Consider the following 21,057-nt stretch of genomic DNA (forward strand, 5'->3'; position numbering starts at 1 on the left):
TGCATAAATTACAGAAGAAATTTACCCATACTTGCAATGTGGGCCCCTCAGCAAGCACACCTTGCTCCTTCATTTAGAGCTGTTCAAAGTATGGCTGCTGTAATGAAGCAGTGCCTGTAAGGCACTCAGCAGTTGTTAGAACAGGCCTTGAATTTGGCTTAAACCATCAGCTGACCTAAATGGTCAGTGGGAGGGTAAAATGGAGGGATAAAAAAACTAATGAAAGAACAGATGTCAGAATTTCACACAAGACTTCCTAATCATTTTCTAATGTTTTACACTGATTAAGCTTTTTATTAGTCTTGATCATGGAATTTATCTTCTGCAAAAACTGTTGTTTCAAAGACTTACAACTGCAGGGATGTAACACTAATTTGTTCCCTTAGGTTGTGTATGTGTCTGACTTCTTCAAAGTGAGAGGATGTACATTTCAACCAAAAGAAGACTCCCATACAACCCTACATGAGACCCCAACAAATGGAAATCATTTTGGCAGCAATCATCAACCATGAAGAATGAACCACATCACCTGTCTTGCTCTGAAAGAAAACAACTTCACAAGTTTAACTATGTAATATAAGTAAATGCCTTTAAGGGACTGCTGCTGCTCTTGGATGCTCACTTTACCTGTATATAGTAACATCTGCCACAGTTATTGTATATCTAAACTTAAAATTTCTGTTGGTTATAGCTCTCACTTAAAAGAAAAAAGCTATTCCAATTGTAAATTTTTATTGAAAAACAGTAACAAGTTATATTACATACACTGCTGTTTGTATATGCCTTGTTGAAACAACTCTGGTTTAAGTACACACCATTAAAAGAAATTACTTGACATGGAAGTAACGTGATGCTGATGAACTTGTTCCATCCTATATGTGAATATAGTACTGTTTCTGGAAGACATCTTTTACAGGTAAAGGCTTGCAGCAAACACAATATCTCTTTTGATTTTTGTAATCCCTATTAAAAATGGAAAAGCGTGTTAATATCCATCAGTCTTAACTGACAAAATCACTATTTTCAGTACAGTTACAAGCATGTTACAAGTATTAAATGGAAGCCCTTGTACATTCATTTTCAGTCACAAACTTAGTTAAACTGTCATTATGTACCTCTTTAAGTCAAACTTTGTAACATCTGTAACACAGATGTTATCTGGAAAGATAACCAAGAGCAGTGATCCCATTTACCCTGAAGTCAAGACCAGAAGTTTACATTACCAAATCATTCACTTCTAGGCATCACTACCTGTGTAGCCCACCCTCTCTGGCACTTTTATGTGCTTTATAGTATTACTTTGTAGACTGTGAAAGTCAAATACATACCCTCTGCAAACTTGTTTTCCAGTTCTGTGTTCCCAATGGCTTTTGCAGCCTGGCACATCTGCCGAAGCAGTTCTTCCAGCCGTCTCATGCAACGAATTATGCTACCTGCATAAAGAGTGAGGGAAAACCTTGTATCACTTTGTGCCATATCATATCACTGAGTAATTCAGGACCAAAGTAATGATTCCTTCTTCAACCCTGTTCAATTTATTTAGAAGCAAAGGGTAAGAACAGCCATATGTCTTAAACTTGGTTTCTGTTTGCACAGTAAATTTCTCTCTGAAGATAGCAGAGGGACAAGCATTTGGAAACAGTTTCAAGGAAATGCCTCACAGTCTCTATCTAGTCATAGGACTTTGTGGGCTGTTAAGTAATTCCTAGTGGATTTTTCTTTCAAGTAATTCTGAAAACTTCCCTCAAAAACCATAGGGGATTAGGGGATTCAAAAATTTGCTGCTTCAAGAACCACCACAGATCTGTTTCTGGTTTGTGTTTTTTTTTTTTTTTGATAACCCTTAGTTCTTTAGTTGAGGGACAGTAAAGAGTAAGTGATCTGCCTTACTACTGCTGTGCCACTTGAGTCCATGGACCACTCTATCACTCAGTTGCATGATTACAGTAATGTACACAAGCTCTGTGTACAACCCAACACCCACTGTGATTTTTTTTAAGCATCCATCTCCTCTTGAAACTTTCCTTGCAGCTCAGCCTGAGTCACTGCTATGAGTTTCACAAAGACCTTAAACACTTGTGCTCTTCTGGCCACAGGCAAACAGTATCCTGTTTGGTCATTTCCTCCAGCAGCACCTCATATCTACAGTCAAAATTACTGTAGGCAAAATAACTGTCATAGGGTAAACATGGGATGACTGGACAAAGAAGCAGCCCTGCTGGGAAGGACTCGGGGTTGCTGGTGGATGTGAGGCTGGACATGACCCAGCAATGTGCACCTGCAGCTGAGAAAGCCAAATGTGTCCTGGGCTGCATCAAAAGCAGCATGGCAGCAGGGAGAGGGAGGTGATTCTGCCCCTCTGCTCTGGTAAGAGCCCACCTGGAGTGCTGCATCCAGCTCTGGGATCCTCAGCGCAGGAAGGACCTTGACCTGTTCAACAGGTCCGAGGAGGACAAAGAAATGATCAGAGATGGAGCCCCTCTGAGGACAGGCTCAAAGAGTTGTGGTTGTTTAGCCTTGAGAAGAGAAGGCTGTGGCAAGACCTTATTGTGGGCCCTTCAGTACTTACAACGACTGATAAGAAAATGGGGACTGACTTTTTAGTAAAGCCTTCAATGATAGGGGCAAGAGGTAATGGTTTTAAACTGAGAGTGTTGATTCAGACTACATACATGGAAAAAAATCTTTTAGTATGTGGCTGGTGGAACACAGGAACAGGCTGCACAAAGAGCTAGTGGATGTCCTATCCCTGGAAACATTTAAGATCAGGTTGGATGGGGCTCTGAGCAACCAGATCTAGTGAAAGATGCTCATTGAAGAGGGTTTGGACTATATGACCTTTCTATGGTTCAGTGAAATACTACCTCTAGACAAGGCATAATATCTGGAGTAAAACTATCTATATGAAAAGAACATTCTACAAAGCTCTTGGGAAAGAGAGAAATCATGAAAAGTAAAATAACACCTCTCTTCTAAAAAACATTTATGTGGCCTCAGTAGGTCATATCAGTTTCTACAGTAAGAACAGTTTGTGTAAGGACAGCAATCTGTAAAACCTACTGCAGTGACATGAGATGAAAAATCTCACCCAAAGCACAATCCAGTTTTGCATTCTTCCCGACAGCTTTAAAAAGTTTCTCTCTTTTTTATTTATTCCCAACACACACATTTCAGCTTAATGGCAATGCATTTTCATTAGCAAGTCAACACTGCTCCAATGTGTGGCAAGCACACTTGCTCTTGGAGCACTTGGGCTTCTTTTGTATTCTGATTTGGAAATCACTGTCATCACTTGGCTAACCAGGGCAAACTACCCTGGAACTTAGGAATACCACACTGCATTTAAAGTAAGCATAACCAACAGTGGATGCCTGAAGTGCTTTCCTTCCTTTTGGACAATGCACAGAAAACCAGCCTATTGAAAATTAAGGGAAAAATCATGCATCGACCCTTGCCAAAAAGGTGACCTCAAAACAGGCCATTAAGGTCTAATTTTGAGGGAGCTGGCACTATGGACTAGGACAAAGCTGAGCAACTAGCCTTAGTACATATATGGTAAATGGAAAATGTTACTGCCCAATGTATTCTGAACAGTCAAGTGTCAATGTAAAAATATAGACCAGCTACTGCTACTTTTGTGTTCCACCTACTCAGGGTGCCTCTACAGCAGATGGAAGGCTCAGATACTCATTGCAATAGGAGGAATCTGCTGAATCAAAGACTGTCAGGACTCCTGTTGCACCCAGGCAATATACTTTAGAAAGTTCCTGGGTCTATGCATTGGATTACATGCATGAATTACGTGCGTGAATTCCCTCGTTTTAAGGGCTCCCATTTGCAAACAAGAAAACCGCATCTGAGAGAGGCAGGGCAGCGGTGACAGCAACAACTTCAAAAATCAAAAGAATTTTCAAGTATCAGTCACTGCACACAGACTTGTAAGGCATCCTACTGTTCTTCACAACTTTCAACACAGCTGGTAGAAGATGAAATTAGGTTTTTTATTGTGGTTTGACCTTCAGGGGTGTGAAGGTATCTTTTAAAAAGTATCTGGGCTTTAAGTCATCATACTTTTAAAAAAATGCAAACAAAGTCTTCTTCCTCAAGGGGTGATTTCTTGTACTCCAGGTTTAGGAACTTAATTAACCTATATGACAGTTTATATCTGGGCTTTACAACTATCTGCATTGCAGTGCTGTGATGAACCATCTAAAACAGAGACTTTATTACCACTTCTTTCTTCTGTCATGATTAAGTCAGCAGGAGGAACTGTCAGCTGGTTACCAGGTAAATAAAACATTTAACCGTAATGAGAGCAAGCACAAGAGATGTACTTCTTCGTGACAAGCATTTAGAATATGGTATTTTTCCCTTTAACTAGAAAAAGTAAACATTAACTTTTGTCTTAATGCTTAGAATTTCTTAGTTTCACAGAAAGTTTTTAAAATACAGAGATATCCCTTTTGAAAATCTTCTTAGATTCTAAATTATCAACAGTGTAACTAGAAATTAATATATAAAGTCAATAATTTTTTTCCCACTTCATTTTAGCCATGCCGATACCTGCATACATCTGAGTTTATTATAAGGGTTTTCAGAATTACCATTCCATGTTGTGGAATTATCATCTCACATCTTCTAAAGAACAAGTGATTAACCTACCTTCAAAGACATCAGTCATTCTGCAGATGTGAGCAAAGTTAGCTCCATTTGCCCATGTATGCACAACATCCATTAGGTTGGGTCTGAAAGAATTTAAGTAATTTTCTTCATCAATTTCCAGTTTTGCTTCCGCTGACACCTTGGCAATCCTTTTTGCACACTCCTTTAAAATAAAATATTTTAAATTTATAATATATTTAAACAGAGTAAGTGTTTAACTGATAGAAAGACTTGTACATTATTAGGTACTACATACAGGATGAGGTTTCCTTTCTAGTGTGAAATTACTCAGAATCAGAAAGTAAACCACTGTTTACATTAAGCCTGCCTGCACTAACAATTTACAGTGCAGTAAGCAAGCTTATAAAAGTTTTAAAGGCATGTTCTAAATTTGCACAGATTTCTTGCAAACAATATAACCCATTATTACACACTGCAAAATCACATGCAGTGCCAGCCAAATTCACTGATGATCCAAGATCAGGTCTTTACTGTGCACTTATTATACATTATTCATAATTTTTGCTCATGTTAACCCTGAGCACAGACAGATTTCTAATTACCTGCATTTGCCGAAGTGGTCCTGCCAACTGCTCTGTCAACTTTGGCATTTCACTGGACTGAAAAAGAAAATGTTCAATAGGCTCATGTGCTCCTGTATATTTACTCTACACCAAATTAAATGCAAAAACAGAAGTTCAGGGTGTGATACTGGCATCCTAAATTATTCAAAAAACATCTCAAATGTATTATCAAACACTAAAATTACTGAATTCCCCAAATACTTTTTCCTCAAACTAAAGCAGAAAACTAAATATTTCTGTACAGTATGCTGCCACTATGAAAAAAAGCACCTACTTTCTGGATACTTCCAAAATTCCCTTTATTTAGCTGTATCATCGTTTTGGACTGCCAAATGAACTGCCATTTACTGCTTTTGACTATTAAAGCTTTTCTTTTAACAATATAAAAATTTTGCAAACGCTTTTAATAACTTAAACGTAAGTGGCAAGTATGAAAATGCGGCTGTTGAAAATACAGCCACATTTTTATGCCCTTGCTGTTTCACTCAACAATAGTACTTGAGTTTAAACACAATATTCTAATTAACAACGGCTTACCTTGGTGTCCCTTCTACTAACAAATGTAATTCATTAGCATCTGCTGCTGTTTTTTCTATATTTAGAATCAAATTGAGTGATACATCTTGCTAGTTATTGGCAAAAATGTTTCATATGGAAGTTTACTATATTTCCCTGATGATGCTAACCTATACAGCTTGTAGATGAGAAAACAATGACGTCTGGTATCAAATGCCCATGTTTTTGCTTTTAAGAACATATGGTCTGTTTTTAACAGCTTTTTTCAGTATCAATTCCATGTGTGCTGCCATTTCCATCAATAGGTCAAGGGTACTGTCCAAATAACATAACGTGGACATGTCTCAGAATTAAAGACTGCCTCACCCCTGAGTGTTTCTTTTTGAAATAAGCATTTCTACATTTTAAATTATATGGAGGTATGTTTGTATACATACATAAATATCAGCATGTATGCTGAGAATCTATTCATGCTGCTTCATTCATGAGAAGGACTGCCATTTTACACAACCTTTGGCATGTCACTCATGAGGAAAGATACTTTAGCACTGAAGCTGCAATGCTTTTGTGAAGTTCACAACAAACACCTTAGGAAGGGACAAAAATTTGCAATGGCTGAAACTGTTATGACCGATTCCTGGAACTGAATTATGAACAATACTGTTGGAACACAGGAATGTCCAGAATTCTTGAACTGAAGAAGTAACTCACATTCTCTTGAAATACGAAACAGCTGAGTAGTGCAGTTGCCTGTTCTGCAGTTAAGTCATTGAAGAGACCATTGAACATCATTTCTGTCAGGAGTAGTTCATCAGCACTAAAATAAAGACAAGGAAGCTTAGGGGAAAGACTTATCTCTCCTGACAGTTCATGTAAGTTAGTATTAACAGTTGCTTTAGTCAGTTTTTTTCAGACAGGATATCAAAAGATCGAAAAGAACCATAGAGTTAGGCAATTTAAAAGGCCTAAAACTCGTACCACTGTTGCTCATAAAAGATTCAACTGGATATTTCCATGATACTGAAAAAAGGAACAAACTGGCTTCAATTTACTTGAAAAATAAAGACTTAATTATGAATCATAAAAGAAAGTGCATGATGTGGGTACAAAATCCAAACACATACTTATTTGGATAAAACACCGAATTGTTGGTAAGACAAAACCTTTGTTTTTAGAGATTATCAGTCAAATGCATAGGATGGGGGTGGAACAAAGCAGACTTTTACAAAGAGTTGTGTAACTCATCAAACAGTTTCATACAGGCAGGAATTTGATAAAATTCTGATTCAGCTTCCTCACTTGCTATCAAATTTTGCAGGGGAAAAAGTTATTAGATATTGAACAAATATAGGAAGCATCTTTCAAACTCACCTGTAAGACAAGGAGTACAGCAGTCACTGTGACTTTTAAAAATACATAATTCTACCAAAATCTGAATTACACGGTAAAATATTAAAGTCCAATTCATGAGCTTCCCTATCTTTCAATATATAGGTACCTGCTAAATGTATTAGAGTAAAATGCACCAGTTCACAGAAATGTTCCATCAGCCCTGTGGAAACAATTAAGCTATATTCCAAACCTGTCAGCAACCTGATAATTGCTGACAATCATTGTTATGCTCTTGTTTGTGAGTGACTCTGTACCAACAGTCCTGGTTGAGCTTCAACCACAGGCATCAAGACCATCCTCTCATGTAATGTACAACATTAAAAGAAAACACAAGCTATTGCCTAAGCCAGGTTCAAAATAGCCACTGTTTTGGCACTTTCGTGTCCACATTTTAATTTTAAAATCTATTGTATTTTGTCCTTGAGTTGCTACCTTTACTTTAACTGCCTTAATCAGTATATTCCCTTTGTTACACAAATCACAGCCTCTGAAGAATCTTTCTTATGATGGTCTCAGAACTTCAAAATATAAACATAAGGTACTAACTTCAACAAGGACAGTGAAGTGTGTATTCCTGACAATAAATACTTTGCACAGACACCACCTACCTGCTGATTTCACAAGCGACCCGTCCTTTCATCTCAATAACATCTGAAGAGGTGGCAAACCCCAGTCTTCTCAAAACACGCTTGCGGCATTTGAGTTCATCCATTTGTAGGACAGTTCTGGCTTTCTTCAGTTCTCGCTTTGCTACTTTAATATCCATAGCAATCTAGGGGGGCAGAAGGACAGCAATTATATGTGGCTGGTTTAACAGATGCAACTGTTTTAAAAACAAGGTGTCAGAACAATTGTATATGAACATATTAGTTGACACTGACTTGCCTAACTCTACTAAGAAGAAGGTTTAGAAGAAATTAAATAATACTAATAATCTAAAAAAATCAGGTCCATTTATCCATAGGAAACTCTGGCAAGCTTGGGAAGTCAAGCTATTTACCCAGCATGGGAAACAACCCAAGCAAGCCCAAACCAAAAGGACATGGAAGCAATCTTTCATTGAGAAATGAGCACTCATCTTCTGAGATCTGTACTAAGTCTCAACTAACTAACTATTCAATGAAATGTAACCCAAAGGCATTATTTTTTGCACTTTTGAGTTTCTCCAGTGTCTGGCAGTTCATCACAGTCACTGTCCAGATCCTCACAGCAGACACCCTTTGCAGAAGGCTGCTCAGTTCATCAGGTAACTTTCAGCACATGTAACTTTGTGCTGCCCATACCAGAACTACTTCACTCCTGTGAAGCAACCCCTGGAGAACTATTTTCTGGAGCAGCACAGAAACAGGAGAGCTGGTTTTGTGCACAACCAGTTTCAGTCTAGCAGGGTACAACTCTATACAAAATAAGTAAGTGCATTGCTTCCAGGATGGGAGTCAGATCAGAAAGGGGCAGCACAATGATTTCTGTGGTAAGCTAACAAGCCCCATCAATTTGACTTACCTTTGCACAAGTATACTACAAATTTTAAGTTAAAATTACCTATGTATCAAAAATTATCTATAAAGACTTTTCCTACACTGTATTGTGCTATGCCTATTCAGCAAAAGACACTCTGGTGATCCCCTGTAACCTTCTAATGCCCAATGACTTCTTCAGAGTTTTCTTTCCAGATGTACTTCCCATCTGTATCAATCAAGGACACAACACCAACTCAGCCAGTTTGTTACTGAGATTTAGTAATTTTACTGTATTCAAAAGGGTTTATTTGGGCTTATTCATTTTTTAAAAAAAAGGTTATTTGGGCTTTGCAAATAAAAAGCAAAGCAAGCAAGAAGAGAACCATTATCCTCTCTCTCTCTCAGTCTGCAGCTAAATAAACATACTCTGTTTTGGTTTGTCTCTTTACCTGTGCTTTTTTTTCACAGAGTTTATATACGGTTTCCAAGTTGGGATCATTGTGAAGAGGATGTGAATACATCCTATGCTCAAACGCCTCTACTTTTTGGATTACTTTTTTCAACCCTTGGTCTTTGATGCCCATGTCATCAATGGGGTCTAGTAATGGTACTCCATCAGGAAATCGCTTCTGTACTTCCTAAAAGGAGGAAAGAAGATTTTTTTCTTGTAAGATTAGCAAGAGTAAAATAAACCACATTTTACAAATTAGCTGGCATAATTATAGGGACATAGAAGGCTGTCATGTTTGTTATGTGATGTTTCAGCAGTTTTCAAAGTCATTTTAAAATGTCTCAACAAGGAGAAACAACTGACGTACATTGTGGCTTCCCATCCCTTTAAAAAATAAGGCTGAAGATTTGACAGAAGCTTTATACAAAATTCTTTACAAGTTGTCTTGGGTCCAAAAGTACATCAGAGCAGAATGCTTACACAGCCTACTGGAGCTTACCTGTATAGACTTTAACACGCTTTGCCTGTTATCAACAGGCCTCAGGTCTTTCGGAATGTAAAGTCGGACACTACTGATAGCTGAGATAAGATGCACCAAAACAGGAACAACCTATCAAAGACAGTGTAGTAACTGACAAATTAGTAAAAAACATATTTCTTATTATTGGTCCATAGCAAAACTGTTTCAAAGGAAAAGGAAAACTGAGTATAGGACACAGCAGTGGGTAAAGGAATATCAGGAAGCAGGAATGAGATAAAGTATTCATAAAGAAGAAAAGTAAATTTGTCCAAACTGAAAAATTCTAAATACAATTAAATCTGGAGAGAAGCTACACATGAAAACAACAGCTTTTCTATTACCTTGTGTCTTATCTGCTGGAACACCTTTATAAGTCAAACCAGACAAATTATTGTCATATACTTAACTAAGAATGCTAATAGAGAACATCAAACCAGAAAATATATATTCCTAAGTATCAAAACCGTGATAACATCACAAAGAATCCATACTGTATCTCAAGGTTTAAATGGACTTTCTGAGAAAAATAAGTTGGACAAATTAAACAACTGTCTCTGATCTGAGAATTGTAACTGTCTTGATACAGGGTTTCAAATCGAAAATTTTAAACAATGCAAATACTTTCAATAAATATTTCAATTTAATTTTAGAATGAGACAGTCTTGGAAAGCTGCCCAGGGAGCTGGTGGAGTCACCATCCCCGGAAGTGTTCAAGAAATGACTGGATGTGGCACTTAGTGCTCATTGTCTAGTTGACAAGGGAGTGTTTGGTCAAAAGTTAAGACTTCACGATCTTGGAGCTCTTTTACAACCTTAATGATTCTATGATTCTAAGAAATAAAAAAGGAATTCTGTTCCCAAGGACAAGATACTGATTTAAAAAAGTATCTGTCAAATATCACTGCTAAAAATTTAATAATTTATTAAGAAGGTAGAGTTAGGTGTACACTCTGTTCTCTTCCTTAATGCATCAGCCCCTCTTTTACCACAGTCTGCAAATGTTTTGGAAATACAATACTGGAGAAAGTTTATAAGGAACTATAGAGAATAAACATGTATAACCAACCTGCATCTCTCCTTTCTCATCAGGTCTGGCTGGCTTTGCAGCCTCAGTAGCAGAATTTTTCAAACTGTCTTTGCTACAGTGTAGGAGCACTTCAACTACATACAACGGGTCCAATTCACCAGAATTTGGCTGTTGAGGGTACAGGACAAAAAACAGGACTATAACAGCTATTTTCAAATATCAGAGAGAATGGAAGGAAAATAAATGATTTATTCAACATTAACAGTATAAAATGAGCTATGTTTCTTTACAGAGTACCAGCTCAGTGTTGCAGTATATTCTAAAAACTATTGAATTAGTACTGATTGAAAGATTCCTCCCACTGAAAAACACACTTGAAAAATTACCCCTCTCCATCCTCCCCCACCAGTGTAGTCTAAAGTCTGCTTGCAGCTTTAGGTGTTCCTGCCTTTTCTTCTAGATGTAGCTCTTTCAAAGTAAGCCAACATGTTTTGAAACATTTTTGCATATTTGCATCATGCTAGCAGTGAACTTTGTATTAAAAAATAAAAAAGAAACAATTACAGCACAGGTAACGAATTCAGAATCCCAGATTAGTAACATGAGACTCAAATTCAATGACCATGGTATAGCACTAAAAATATGTTTATATAGTAAATGTTATAAATAAACAAGGATTATAATAATCTGAAAGGGGGAACAGAATTCCAGCATCTCAAATTTTAGTATCAATAACTGTTTACAGACAAAAATCTGATGTCTAGAATCAGGGATGAGATGACAATGTGGACTGTAAACAGCACAACAATATCACTAGCATACTGCTAGCACAATATAGTGGAAATAAAATTCCCCACTCAAAAATATTTGGGTTTTTTATGAATTCCAAAGCAAACAGTTACTTTGCCGTCTACTATAATGTACAATATATAGCAAGCACCTCTGCTTGATACAAATTATTCTGTCTACTGTAATTCCAGATAAAGTGCTATTTGCACTGACAATTTTGTGGAATACTGAAATGTGAAATTATGATGGAAAAGCATCTACATATAACTAACAATAAACATAACTGACATGACTCATGCTCTCACAGTGCAACGAACAAAGAGTATTACTCAGTGAAATACAGACATAATATAACCCTAAAGGTCAATATTAATTCATACATTCTTCACTAAAAAAATTACTTAATTCAGAACTATGATACAGTGCAGAAAAATTTACAACTGAAGAAAAACTAGTACTATAGACTGAATTCAACACAATTCCTAAAAGCAAATCCAAAGAACTGTTCAGCTTACAAGTGGATGAAGGTTTAAAGACATGGCATAATAGTGATATCTTTCCAGTACTAACTAAGTATACTACAACATTAAACAGTAACAGGGAAAGGTATCTGTATCTCAGGACAAAAATGCACTGAATAGACCATTAAAATGGGTAAATAACAGATTCTTCAAGTAATTTCTTTTGCCTCTGCTCGTAGAAACTAGTATTTTCATACTGATTTTAAAAGTTACATAACTTTAGGTCTGTTCTTTAACTTCCAGCACCTGCTGTCATTCTTTCCACACATGCAGAAGGAAAAATTCAACCCAGCTGCTAGAATGACTTGATGAAAAAAGTGCTGCTGGAGACAGAACCATCTCTTGCAACACAGACCGTACTTGCAAAGCTAATCTTCAAACCCAAAGGTCTGCACAACAGTGAGACAGGCCAGATAGGGAAGGCAAATATATATGTGGATAAAATATGACACAGATTGAAGAAATGCCTTCAGTGATACAGAAGTTGTCAATTTTACACAGGAAGCTGGGGTTTGGGGGAAATCTGGTTTACTACTAATGTGGCTCTATGAAATAAGCAATCTAGAAAAAAAGGTTTAAACAACAGCAGTAACAGTCCAGTTTTTCAACCTGAAAAAAGAAAAAAATATGGCTTTCAAAAGGAAGATAGAAAACCAAAGCTACTATTGCATCACTGCCCTCTGTATTGTCTTCCAAATTTCCCCACATCCATTTCTATTGTTTTGCTCTCTTTGTATTTTAATTTCTCAACTTTCAACTCTACAGCAATGTCTCGGAGGACAAGCAATCCCACGTCTCATGCACTAACTTAGGACTCAAGACAGTTCCCCAGTTTAAGATCACCTTCTACATAGAGCCAAATGTCAGTCTCCATATGTTCTTAAGCCTCGCTTATAGAAGCTTTCTCATGAGCAGCTTAGTGTAGCGTAGGAGATGTCTCAGAAACAACCTGGTTTGAAACGTCTGCAGTGCTATGCACAAGCAAGCATTTCCTCCACTGTGGCGGTTTGTATCCCAGGAAAAATGCCACAGGTCATTCTGGGAATTGTAGTTCCTGATACACTATTGCACATGCTCCACGGAGTACTTGGATGTGATTGGTTGAAGATCCTGTGTTACTATTCAAACTGCATATATAAGGTGGGGTTGTTCTCAATAAACTTGATTCAGCTGCTTGGAACCGCAAGCGATGGGGTCCGTGCCCTCAATGCTGCATGCACAAATACATCAAAACTTAAAAAATGAACGCAGGACATGGGGTTTGTCCCATTTTCCATAGCATTTTTTCTTTGCACTTTCGCATCAGGAAGGCCGAAGCTTTTTGTAAATTTTGGGGTGAAAGGAAATATTTTTGCCTTTGAAAACTATATATAAACAAAATAGTTTTATCTTATTCTCAGAAAAAGCAGTAAGGTATATATTTTGCTAGTGGAGAGAATGTGTATTTTACCTTCACATTTGATTTCTTAGAGAAATTAACAACCACTCCCCATCCATAGTCATCACCTTCATTCTTCACCTGGAAGTATTACAAGATGTTATAATCACATATAATCACATCCTAGCAAGCATAACTTTTTGTATTTCTGATATTTACAACAGCAGTCATTATGAAAAGAGTATTTCTTTCAATGCATTACTGAATGTTTAGCAAAGAAACACAACAAGTCAAAACTGGTGCTTAGTGTGATGCATGTAATTTTTCAAGATGTTAAACTGGCAGACAAAAATGAATCCTGCAGATTTCACAGATAGGTAAAGATTTGAAATAAAAAAAAAAATAATAAAAAAAAATCAATTTACCTTTACCAGTCTTCCTGGCTGTAGAAAGGGCAAGCAGTACTTTGGTTTATGAATATACTCTTCAATTTCTTTACCCAGTTTTGCAAGCTGCTGTCGGATTCTGTAGTATATCACCACATTTTCTTCATTGGGAATTGCAATTTTGTTGTACTGTGCTTCCAAATTATTGACCCCTATAATGAAAAGTAAAATATGATGGAAATTTATAACTTTGCAGATTTAGAAATCAATGTTTCACTTTCAGATCTACATAACTAATATTTTGTGATCATTTTTGGTACCCATTTTCTATTTACAATAATCCATTCTCTGGAAAGCTAGAAATCTATAAATTTGTCCACTAAATTTATTTATAGAAAATTAAATACTAGCATTATTTTTCTTAAGTAAACAAGCTTGAGAAACTGGAGAAGGCTAGACACCCAATTGTGCAGGAATAACTGATTTAGGTTTGCACAGAAGTCCCACTAAAACTAAGCAATATGATTCATCCTCTCACACTGGTAATACCACTAGTAAATATAAACTAAGGGCAGATTTTATAAAAGTCACTTTCTTCTCTCTACCAACTCACTCTCTAGTGTGTTATTTGAATGCTTCTAAGTGGCCCAGAAATCCCACTTCACTTGGACTTGAGAGAAAGCTCAGGGAAGCGCTCCCTATTTTTAGATGCCACCTTTTTAAAGAAATAAGCCATTCATCCATGCTCATGGCATACTTTCCTCTATGATCTGAAGAGCCAATTCTCTCCTTTGTGCTTTTAACTGCGGCTGAAGCGGTTACAAAATTCTAATGTATGGTGCCTAAACTGAAACTGTCCAAAAACTATGAAAAATGTTCTTCAGCTCTATTTTTCTATTTAAACAAGCAATGTTGGAATGACAGACTAAAGATCTTGGCATGTCAACCAGAATGGGAACGTTCCAAAGAAATAAATACTATATTTAACTACTAGTGCACCTGCAAACTAACAGAAACTCTGCAAAGGTAATTGAAACTCTCCCTCTGCATGTCTTTCAAAGCTACATGCAACTACACACTTTCTCTCTTAATATTCAATTAAGAAATAAATTAATGGACTGCTTATTAATCATAGTTACCTGTCATGTTCCTAAGATTCTTCTGGCTTAAGTATTGAAAGAGGCCTTGCTCTCAAACACTGGCTGAGAACTCTGAAAACTGACTTTGGCTCATGAAAACCCACTATTTAAAGATCATGACTCAAAATGTTACTCAGTGCAGTGCAAATGATGTCTCAGTCCTCTGAGTTTAGCTTCGTATTATAATCAAACATTTCTTTCTTATGCTAGTCCAAATGCAGTGTGCTTAAGTTCTTTTTACAGACTGTAATGAGATATTAAAAGGTAGGAGATTTTTCTTCCCTGCATCTCAAATAAGGCACAGAAATTTTTAAGTTGGTTTTCCTTCTTCCAGCCCAGCAGTTTAGCAATGTGACAACCATTCTTGTCTGACTCAGAGAGGAAAGCTCTCTTCATAAACTGACAGTGCACATCAATATAGGTCCTAAGAACAAGAGGAAATTACTCTTACTGAAACTGTAACACAGCAACAAATGATGCAGTAGCAACTCCTGGCAAGGAAGACAAAAACTGCACAGGTATAAACTTCTATAAACCTACTGAAGTGTAACCACCCAGCCTCACAGTGCACAATCTTTTAGACCTCACGTGAGAACAATGTGCAGCAATACTTACTTTCTACTATTTCCGGAATAGTTCTGTAATGTTGGAACTGATAGAAGGATTTTTCTAGCATGTATTCAGGGTTAATTTCCTCTACTCGAAGTAAGTTCAATACCATGTTGTATGTCAGGTGGAAAGCACTGTTTAAAGGATCAGGTGAACCCTAAAAAGATACAAGGACACTGTCCATTTAAAAAAGTACATTCATTGCAGCATAGAAGAATATATCAAATATATTATGATGCGGTGTTTTATATGAGGAGATGCTCTGATGAATTGTACAACTTGTCTTGAATTTAGGTTATGTTTCAACAAATCCTTTGCAATTTTATTATGTCGAACATGTAAAACTATTTATACTGTATAGATACTTACCATATCTATAATATTATAAATTAGATTTTACTGAAATGTAAATTCCAGACGAAAAACTTAGATGTTTCCTATGGTTTACAATTTGTATTCCATTATTTTAACTTCAAAGTAATTGTTACTTAACTATTTTAAACAATCCAGTATTTTAACACTGAAAACATCTTATTTGCAAGTCTTTCAAGACTTGCTGATCACACTGATGTCTTGGGAAGACACCAACTTCTTCAACTTATGTCTCATTATAAAATCAACATAATTTTCAGGTAGCTTGAGTGGGGTTGTGGACTGTCCTATTACAGACATGCATAAAACCCATCTGGACCTTGGACACCTTGATCTAGATGCCCTGCTGGAGCTGAGAGCTTGAACAAGATGACCTCTAGAGGTCCCTTTTAACCTCAGCCATTCTGGGATTCTGTGAAGTTCAATTTTTTTACAATATGGTAGGTACAGGTATTTTGATTAACCTAAGAAGAAAGGATGCTCAGGAAGCATTGTTGGGAAATATCACATCACTACCTTCTTTACCCACTCTTATTTTCTAAGAACTTCCACTACTGTCCTCTGTCAAAAAGGGGTACTGGACTAAGTAAATGCACCTTTGGCCTGATTCACCATGGCTTTACTATGGTCTTACCCAAGCGGACAACCTTGTTATCATAAAAGAGCAAACATTTAACTGATAGGCATTAAAACAACCAGCTGTCACACACACACAACACAGTTAAACAGTGTCCAAGGAAGATCTAGGAGACCCCAGAACTACAGCCTCTCCAAGGAAAGGGCAAGCCTGAGAAACTGTGTCTCACTTAAGTGTCAGCCTCACTTGAGTGTCAACACAGAAGGCTATCCTGATATACCACTGAAGCCACTGAAATCAGCTGCCAGAGACCCAACACTTCTGAAGTATGAAACTGCCCAACTGCAGTGCATAACCTTTCATCCAAATAGCACCAGTGTCAAATGGGCCTGACAATTCTTCAGAAAGGATCCAAGGGAAATCCAGGAATTATGAAGCAGAAAATTACAATTTCTGTGCAACAAGAGGAATGGAAAACAGAAGCAACAGGCAGCTGGACAGAATACAGCAGAACAGCAACATAAATAGGCTTTTATAAAAACCAAGTTTGATCCCAAAAATATTTCACAGCTCTTTGAAGGTGTTAACAATTACATGGATTATCATACCTCCTCAATTCCTGAAAAGCTTTTGACAACACACCTCACTACCTCCACCAAACTAACATAATCAATAATAAGATAGAAAAAAAGCAAGGTCTGCTAAAAATACTACTAGATCCCCAGAGACATAATCCACAGAGCTGCATGATGACGAATAAAATGACAAGTGAAATCTAATCTGAAAGTAAAATAAAAGATGTGCAACAGTTTGCAATGGTTTTGTATTTCCTGTTCATTTAAGGGTGACATACCCACAAAATACAAGAGATCACTAAATAAGCATTGTCATTTCAGCAAGGCCAATGAGTAAATTCACTTAGGATTGAACATTTTACATAACTTTAAAATATATAACAAGAAAACGAGGATGTTTCACTACATATTTTTCATGGAACTTTATGACTGCTTAGAGTTCCACATATTCTATCAGACATTTAAGGAGTTTAGAGAGGGTGGACACTAGGAAGCATGCTCCTCTGCACCGTTTTTTAAGCTCAAAAACTGCTTTACTTAAAACAAATTATATCTTCTTGCAACTAATTTATTTGCCTTTCCCTATACAATAAGGTATCTAACAGAGATATTCCCATAATAAAAAAAATAAAAAAAGCATAGGCTATTAAAAAAGCCAGCTGATGATGAGTTTATAAATGCAAATGCTGAAATTCAGATCAAGTGCTCTCCCTGATTACGCCAAGTCTATTGGATTTTAAATGACAATACCACAATATACATACTTTTTTTTCAATTTTAAAATGTACTGTCAGGAATTCATGTCCTACATCCACTGATGCACTGACATCAGATTTAATGAGAGACAGTTTGAATCTAAGTACTCCTTCACATGTACAAGATTTAAGAATACTGTAATCCCATTTGTTTTAAGTGAAATAGAGCCTTATGACATTACTTTACAAATGCCAGATTCATACTCACTGCATGACTATTTCACCTCAGAAAAAAACCCCAGCTGTTACAGAAAAGCCTTCAGCGTATCTTTATACTATGAAAGTAACAACACAATTACATGTAAGACGAGTTAAAGATAAATCATATAGTCTAATGTCGTGTCACAGGGGGGTCGTGCAAAGACCCTCATGCTCAGAGGGGTCTCAGATGAGTCTCCCCTTGGGAGGGGGCTGCACCAGGAGGGCCTAATGTTGTGTCACAGGGGGGTTGTGCAAAGCCCCTCATGCTCAGAGGGGTCTCAGATGAGTCTCCCCTTGGGAGGGGGCTGCACCAGGAGGGCCCCTGGGGGGTGTGTCTCATGATGAGCCCCTCGTGCAAGAGAGTCCTGACTGTGTCACAGGGGTCATAGAAAGCTCCCCCCCACCAGTGCAAAGCCCCCCCTGGAATGATCCTGGTGCTTGTGGGGGGGTCTCAGATGAGCTGATCGCCAGGGAGAGGGGGGGGAGTCCTGGCAGGGTCGCACATGAAGCACCCCCGTGCCGGGAGGGTCTCAGATGAGCCGCTCTTCAGGGGGGCAGTCTGGCACAGAGAGGGTCCAGCTGCCCTGCTAGGCCTAATCAGCTGACCAGGGCGTGGAGCCGAGCTCCTTGCCAGGAGATTTAAACTGCGTCAGGGAGCAGGCAGTTCGCAGAGGCAGGGGGAGCAGAAAGGGCACAGCCACCCTCCTAGCTCTCTCTGCTGGGCTGCGAGGTAAGTGTGTGGTTTTGATTTTTGGTTGTTTGTTTTTTTTTTTCCTTGCTTTTTCCTGCAACTCAACTCGTCCCAGCAGTGGTTTCCAAACAAGCAAAAGCCGTTTCTGCTGCTCTCATGGGGAGTGTGCTAACCCAGTCAGAACCCCCCCGGAAGGATGCAGCTGTTCAGGTCACCGTTTGCACAGTGTCTGAGCCTGGTGTCAGTACCAGAGGACAGTGTGAGAGATGCCTGCAATGATGCAAGCACGTGAATGATTTGCTGTGCAGAGCTCAAGGAAGACTGGAGAGGCCAAGAAGTATTAGGGAAAGGGAAACAGTCTGGTGGAGTCATACCCTTTTGACCCCAAAAGAAGGGTCCAGCAGGAGATGGTGAAGCCCTGCCCCTCCTGCCATCAGGCAGATGGAGCAAACCAAGTCGATAGGGAGGAATGGAAACAGGTCCCTGATCAGAGAGGAATCCCCTGAGCAGGAATCCCCTCCTGACCCCCATCAGCTCCCACAGTGCCCTTAAAGAACAGGTATGAGGCTCTGGATCCAGAGTCAGGCAGAGGGCAGTCAAGAAGAGGATCTGTCTGGAGGGTCTCCCGGTTGCACCCCATCTACCTGACGGATTACAACCACAGCTATAAAGAAAAAAAGAAGGGTAGCTGTAGTTGGTGACTCCCTTCTGAGGGGAACTGAAGCCCCTATATGCCAACTGGACCCATCCCACAGGGAAGTCTGCTGCCTTCCTGGAGCCCGGGTGAGGGATGTTAGTAGGACACTCCCTGAGCTAATCCAGCCCTCTGATTATTATCCACTGCTGGTGGTTCAGGCTGGCAGTGATGACATTAATGAAAGAGGCACCAGGCTAATTAAAAAGGACTTCAAGGAGCTGGTTTGATTAGTTATTGGGACAGGAACACAGGTGGTGTTCTCCTCAGTTCCTGATGAATGAGGAGAGGAGTAGGAAAACCCGTCTTATCAATAGGTGGCTAAAGGATTGGTGCCACTGGCAGAATTTTGGGTTTTTTGATCATGGGGCAAATTCTATGTTACCTAGCCTGCTAGAGTCAGATGCGCTTCATCTATCTGGCAAAGGCAAAAAGGTCTCTAGCCCGTAAGTTGTTGGGGCTGATCAGGAGGGCTTTAAACTAGGTTTGAAGGGGAAAGAGACTGAAAACGGGCTCGCCAGAGATGAGCCTAAGTGTGGAAAGCCAGAGTTAGAAGTGAAATCAACAGCCCAGCTGAAGTGCATGAACACCAATGCACACAGCATGGGTAACAAACAAGAGGAGCTGGAAGCCATCATGCAGCAGGAAAGCAGTGATGTAGTTGCCATCACAGAAACATGGTGGGATGACTCACATGACTGGAGTGCTGCCACAGACGGCTACAAGCACTTCAGAAGGAACAGGCAAGGTAGGAGAGGTGGAGGGGTTGCTCTATATGTTAGAGAGTCTCTTGACTGGAGAACATGGAAGTCAATAGTGATAAGGTTGAGTGTCTGTGGATCAGAGTCAGGGAAAGGCCAACAAGGCTGACATCCTGGTGGGAGTCTGCTACAGACCACTCAATCAGGATGATGAGGGTGATGAATTATTCTACAGGCAGCTGACACTGACAGATGTCTTGAAATCACCAACCCTTGTTCTTGTGGGTGAATTTAACCTGCTGGATGTCTGCTGGAAACTCAACAGCAGAGAAAAGGCAGTCTAGGAGAATCCTAGAGTGTATAATTTCCTGCTCCAGCTGGTAAATGAGCCTACTAGGGGTGGGGCCCCGCTAGACCTGCTGTTCAGAGAGAGGGGCTGGTGGGAGACGTGGTGATTGGAGGCTGTCTGGGGCACAGTGACCATGAAATAATAGAGTTTTCAATACTCAGGGATGCAAAGAGGGCCATCAATAAAACTTCTACCCTGGACTTCTGCAGGGCAGATTTTGACCTACTCAGAAGACTGGTTCAGAGGGGTACCTTGGGAAACAGCCCTTGAAAAAAAAGGGGTCCAGGAGGGATGGACATGCTTCAAGAAGCAAGACTTGAACACACAGGAGCAGGCTGTCCCAGTGTGCCAAAAGGCGAGCCAGCAGGGAAGATGTCCAGCATCACTGAGCAGGGAGATTTTGAAGGAAATTCGGGGGAAAAAGAGAGCCTACTGATTATGGAAAAAAAGGGCTAGCTGCTCAGGAAGAGTTTAGGAATATAGTTAGGTCAATGTAGAAAGAAAATCAGAGAGACAAAGGCACATTTTGAACTCAATCTAGCCACTTCCGTTAGGGATAACAAGAATTGATTCTACAAATACATCAATAGCAAAAGGAGGGGCGAGGAAAAGCTCCATACTTTGCTGGACATGGGGGGGAACATAGTCACCAAAGATGAGGAAAAGGCTGAGGTATTTAACACCTTTGCCTCGGTTTTCAACAGTAAG

At 38.9% G+C, this 21,057-nt stretch overlaps 2 protein-coding genes across 3 annotated transcripts in view; one reads left to right on the plus strand and one right to left on the minus strand.

Annotated features, from left to right (window-relative positions):
• PLPP1 (phospholipid phosphatase 1) overlaps positions 1–846 on the plus strand; it is a 57,165-nt gene extending 56,319 nt beyond the window's left edge. For both annotated transcript variants that reach the window (XR_003915962.1, XM_029961575.1), the window contains one exon: positions 387–846. Coding sequence is in view for 1 of the 2 variants with exons in the window: in XM_029961575.1 (XP_029817435.1) it covers positions 387–512 (126 nt within the window). In the remaining variant the exon portion in view is untranslated. The remainder of the gene's footprint in view (positions 1–386) is intronic.
• Positions 729–21,057, minus strand: part of MTREX (Mtr4 exosome RNA helicase) — a 47,575-nt gene continuing 27,246 nt past the window's right edge. The window contains exons 16-27 of the mRNA XM_018077233.2: positions 15,441–15,591; positions 13,726–13,898; positions 13,373–13,441; positions 10,652–10,780; positions 9,565–9,675; positions 9,064–9,252; positions 7,763–7,926; positions 6,474–6,579; positions 5,226–5,282; positions 4,663–4,825; positions 1,329–1,433; positions 729–963 (exon numbers count right to left, since the gene is read on the minus strand). Of these exons, the coding sequence (XP_017932722.1) occupies positions 911–963; positions 1,329–1,433; positions 4,663–4,825; positions 5,226–5,282; positions 6,474–6,579; positions 7,763–7,926; positions 9,064–9,252; positions 9,565–9,675; positions 10,652–10,780; positions 13,373–13,441; positions 13,726–13,898; positions 15,441–15,591 (1,470 nt within the window). The 3' untranslated portion in view covers positions 729–910. The remainder of the gene's footprint in view (positions 964–1,328; positions 1,434–4,662; positions 4,826–5,225; positions 5,283–6,473; positions 6,580–7,762; positions 7,927–9,063; positions 9,253–9,564; positions 9,676–10,651; positions 10,781–13,372; positions 13,442–13,725; positions 13,899–15,440; positions 15,592–21,057) is intronic.

This window comes from Manacus vitellinus, unplaced genomic scaffold (assembly GCF_001715985.3).
Source record: "Manacus vitellinus isolate BGI_N305 unplaced genomic scaffold, ASM171598v3 scaffold_36_pilon, whole genome shotgun sequence".
NCBI lineage: Eukaryota > Metazoa > Chordata > Aves > Passeriformes > Pipridae > Manacus > Manacus vitellinus.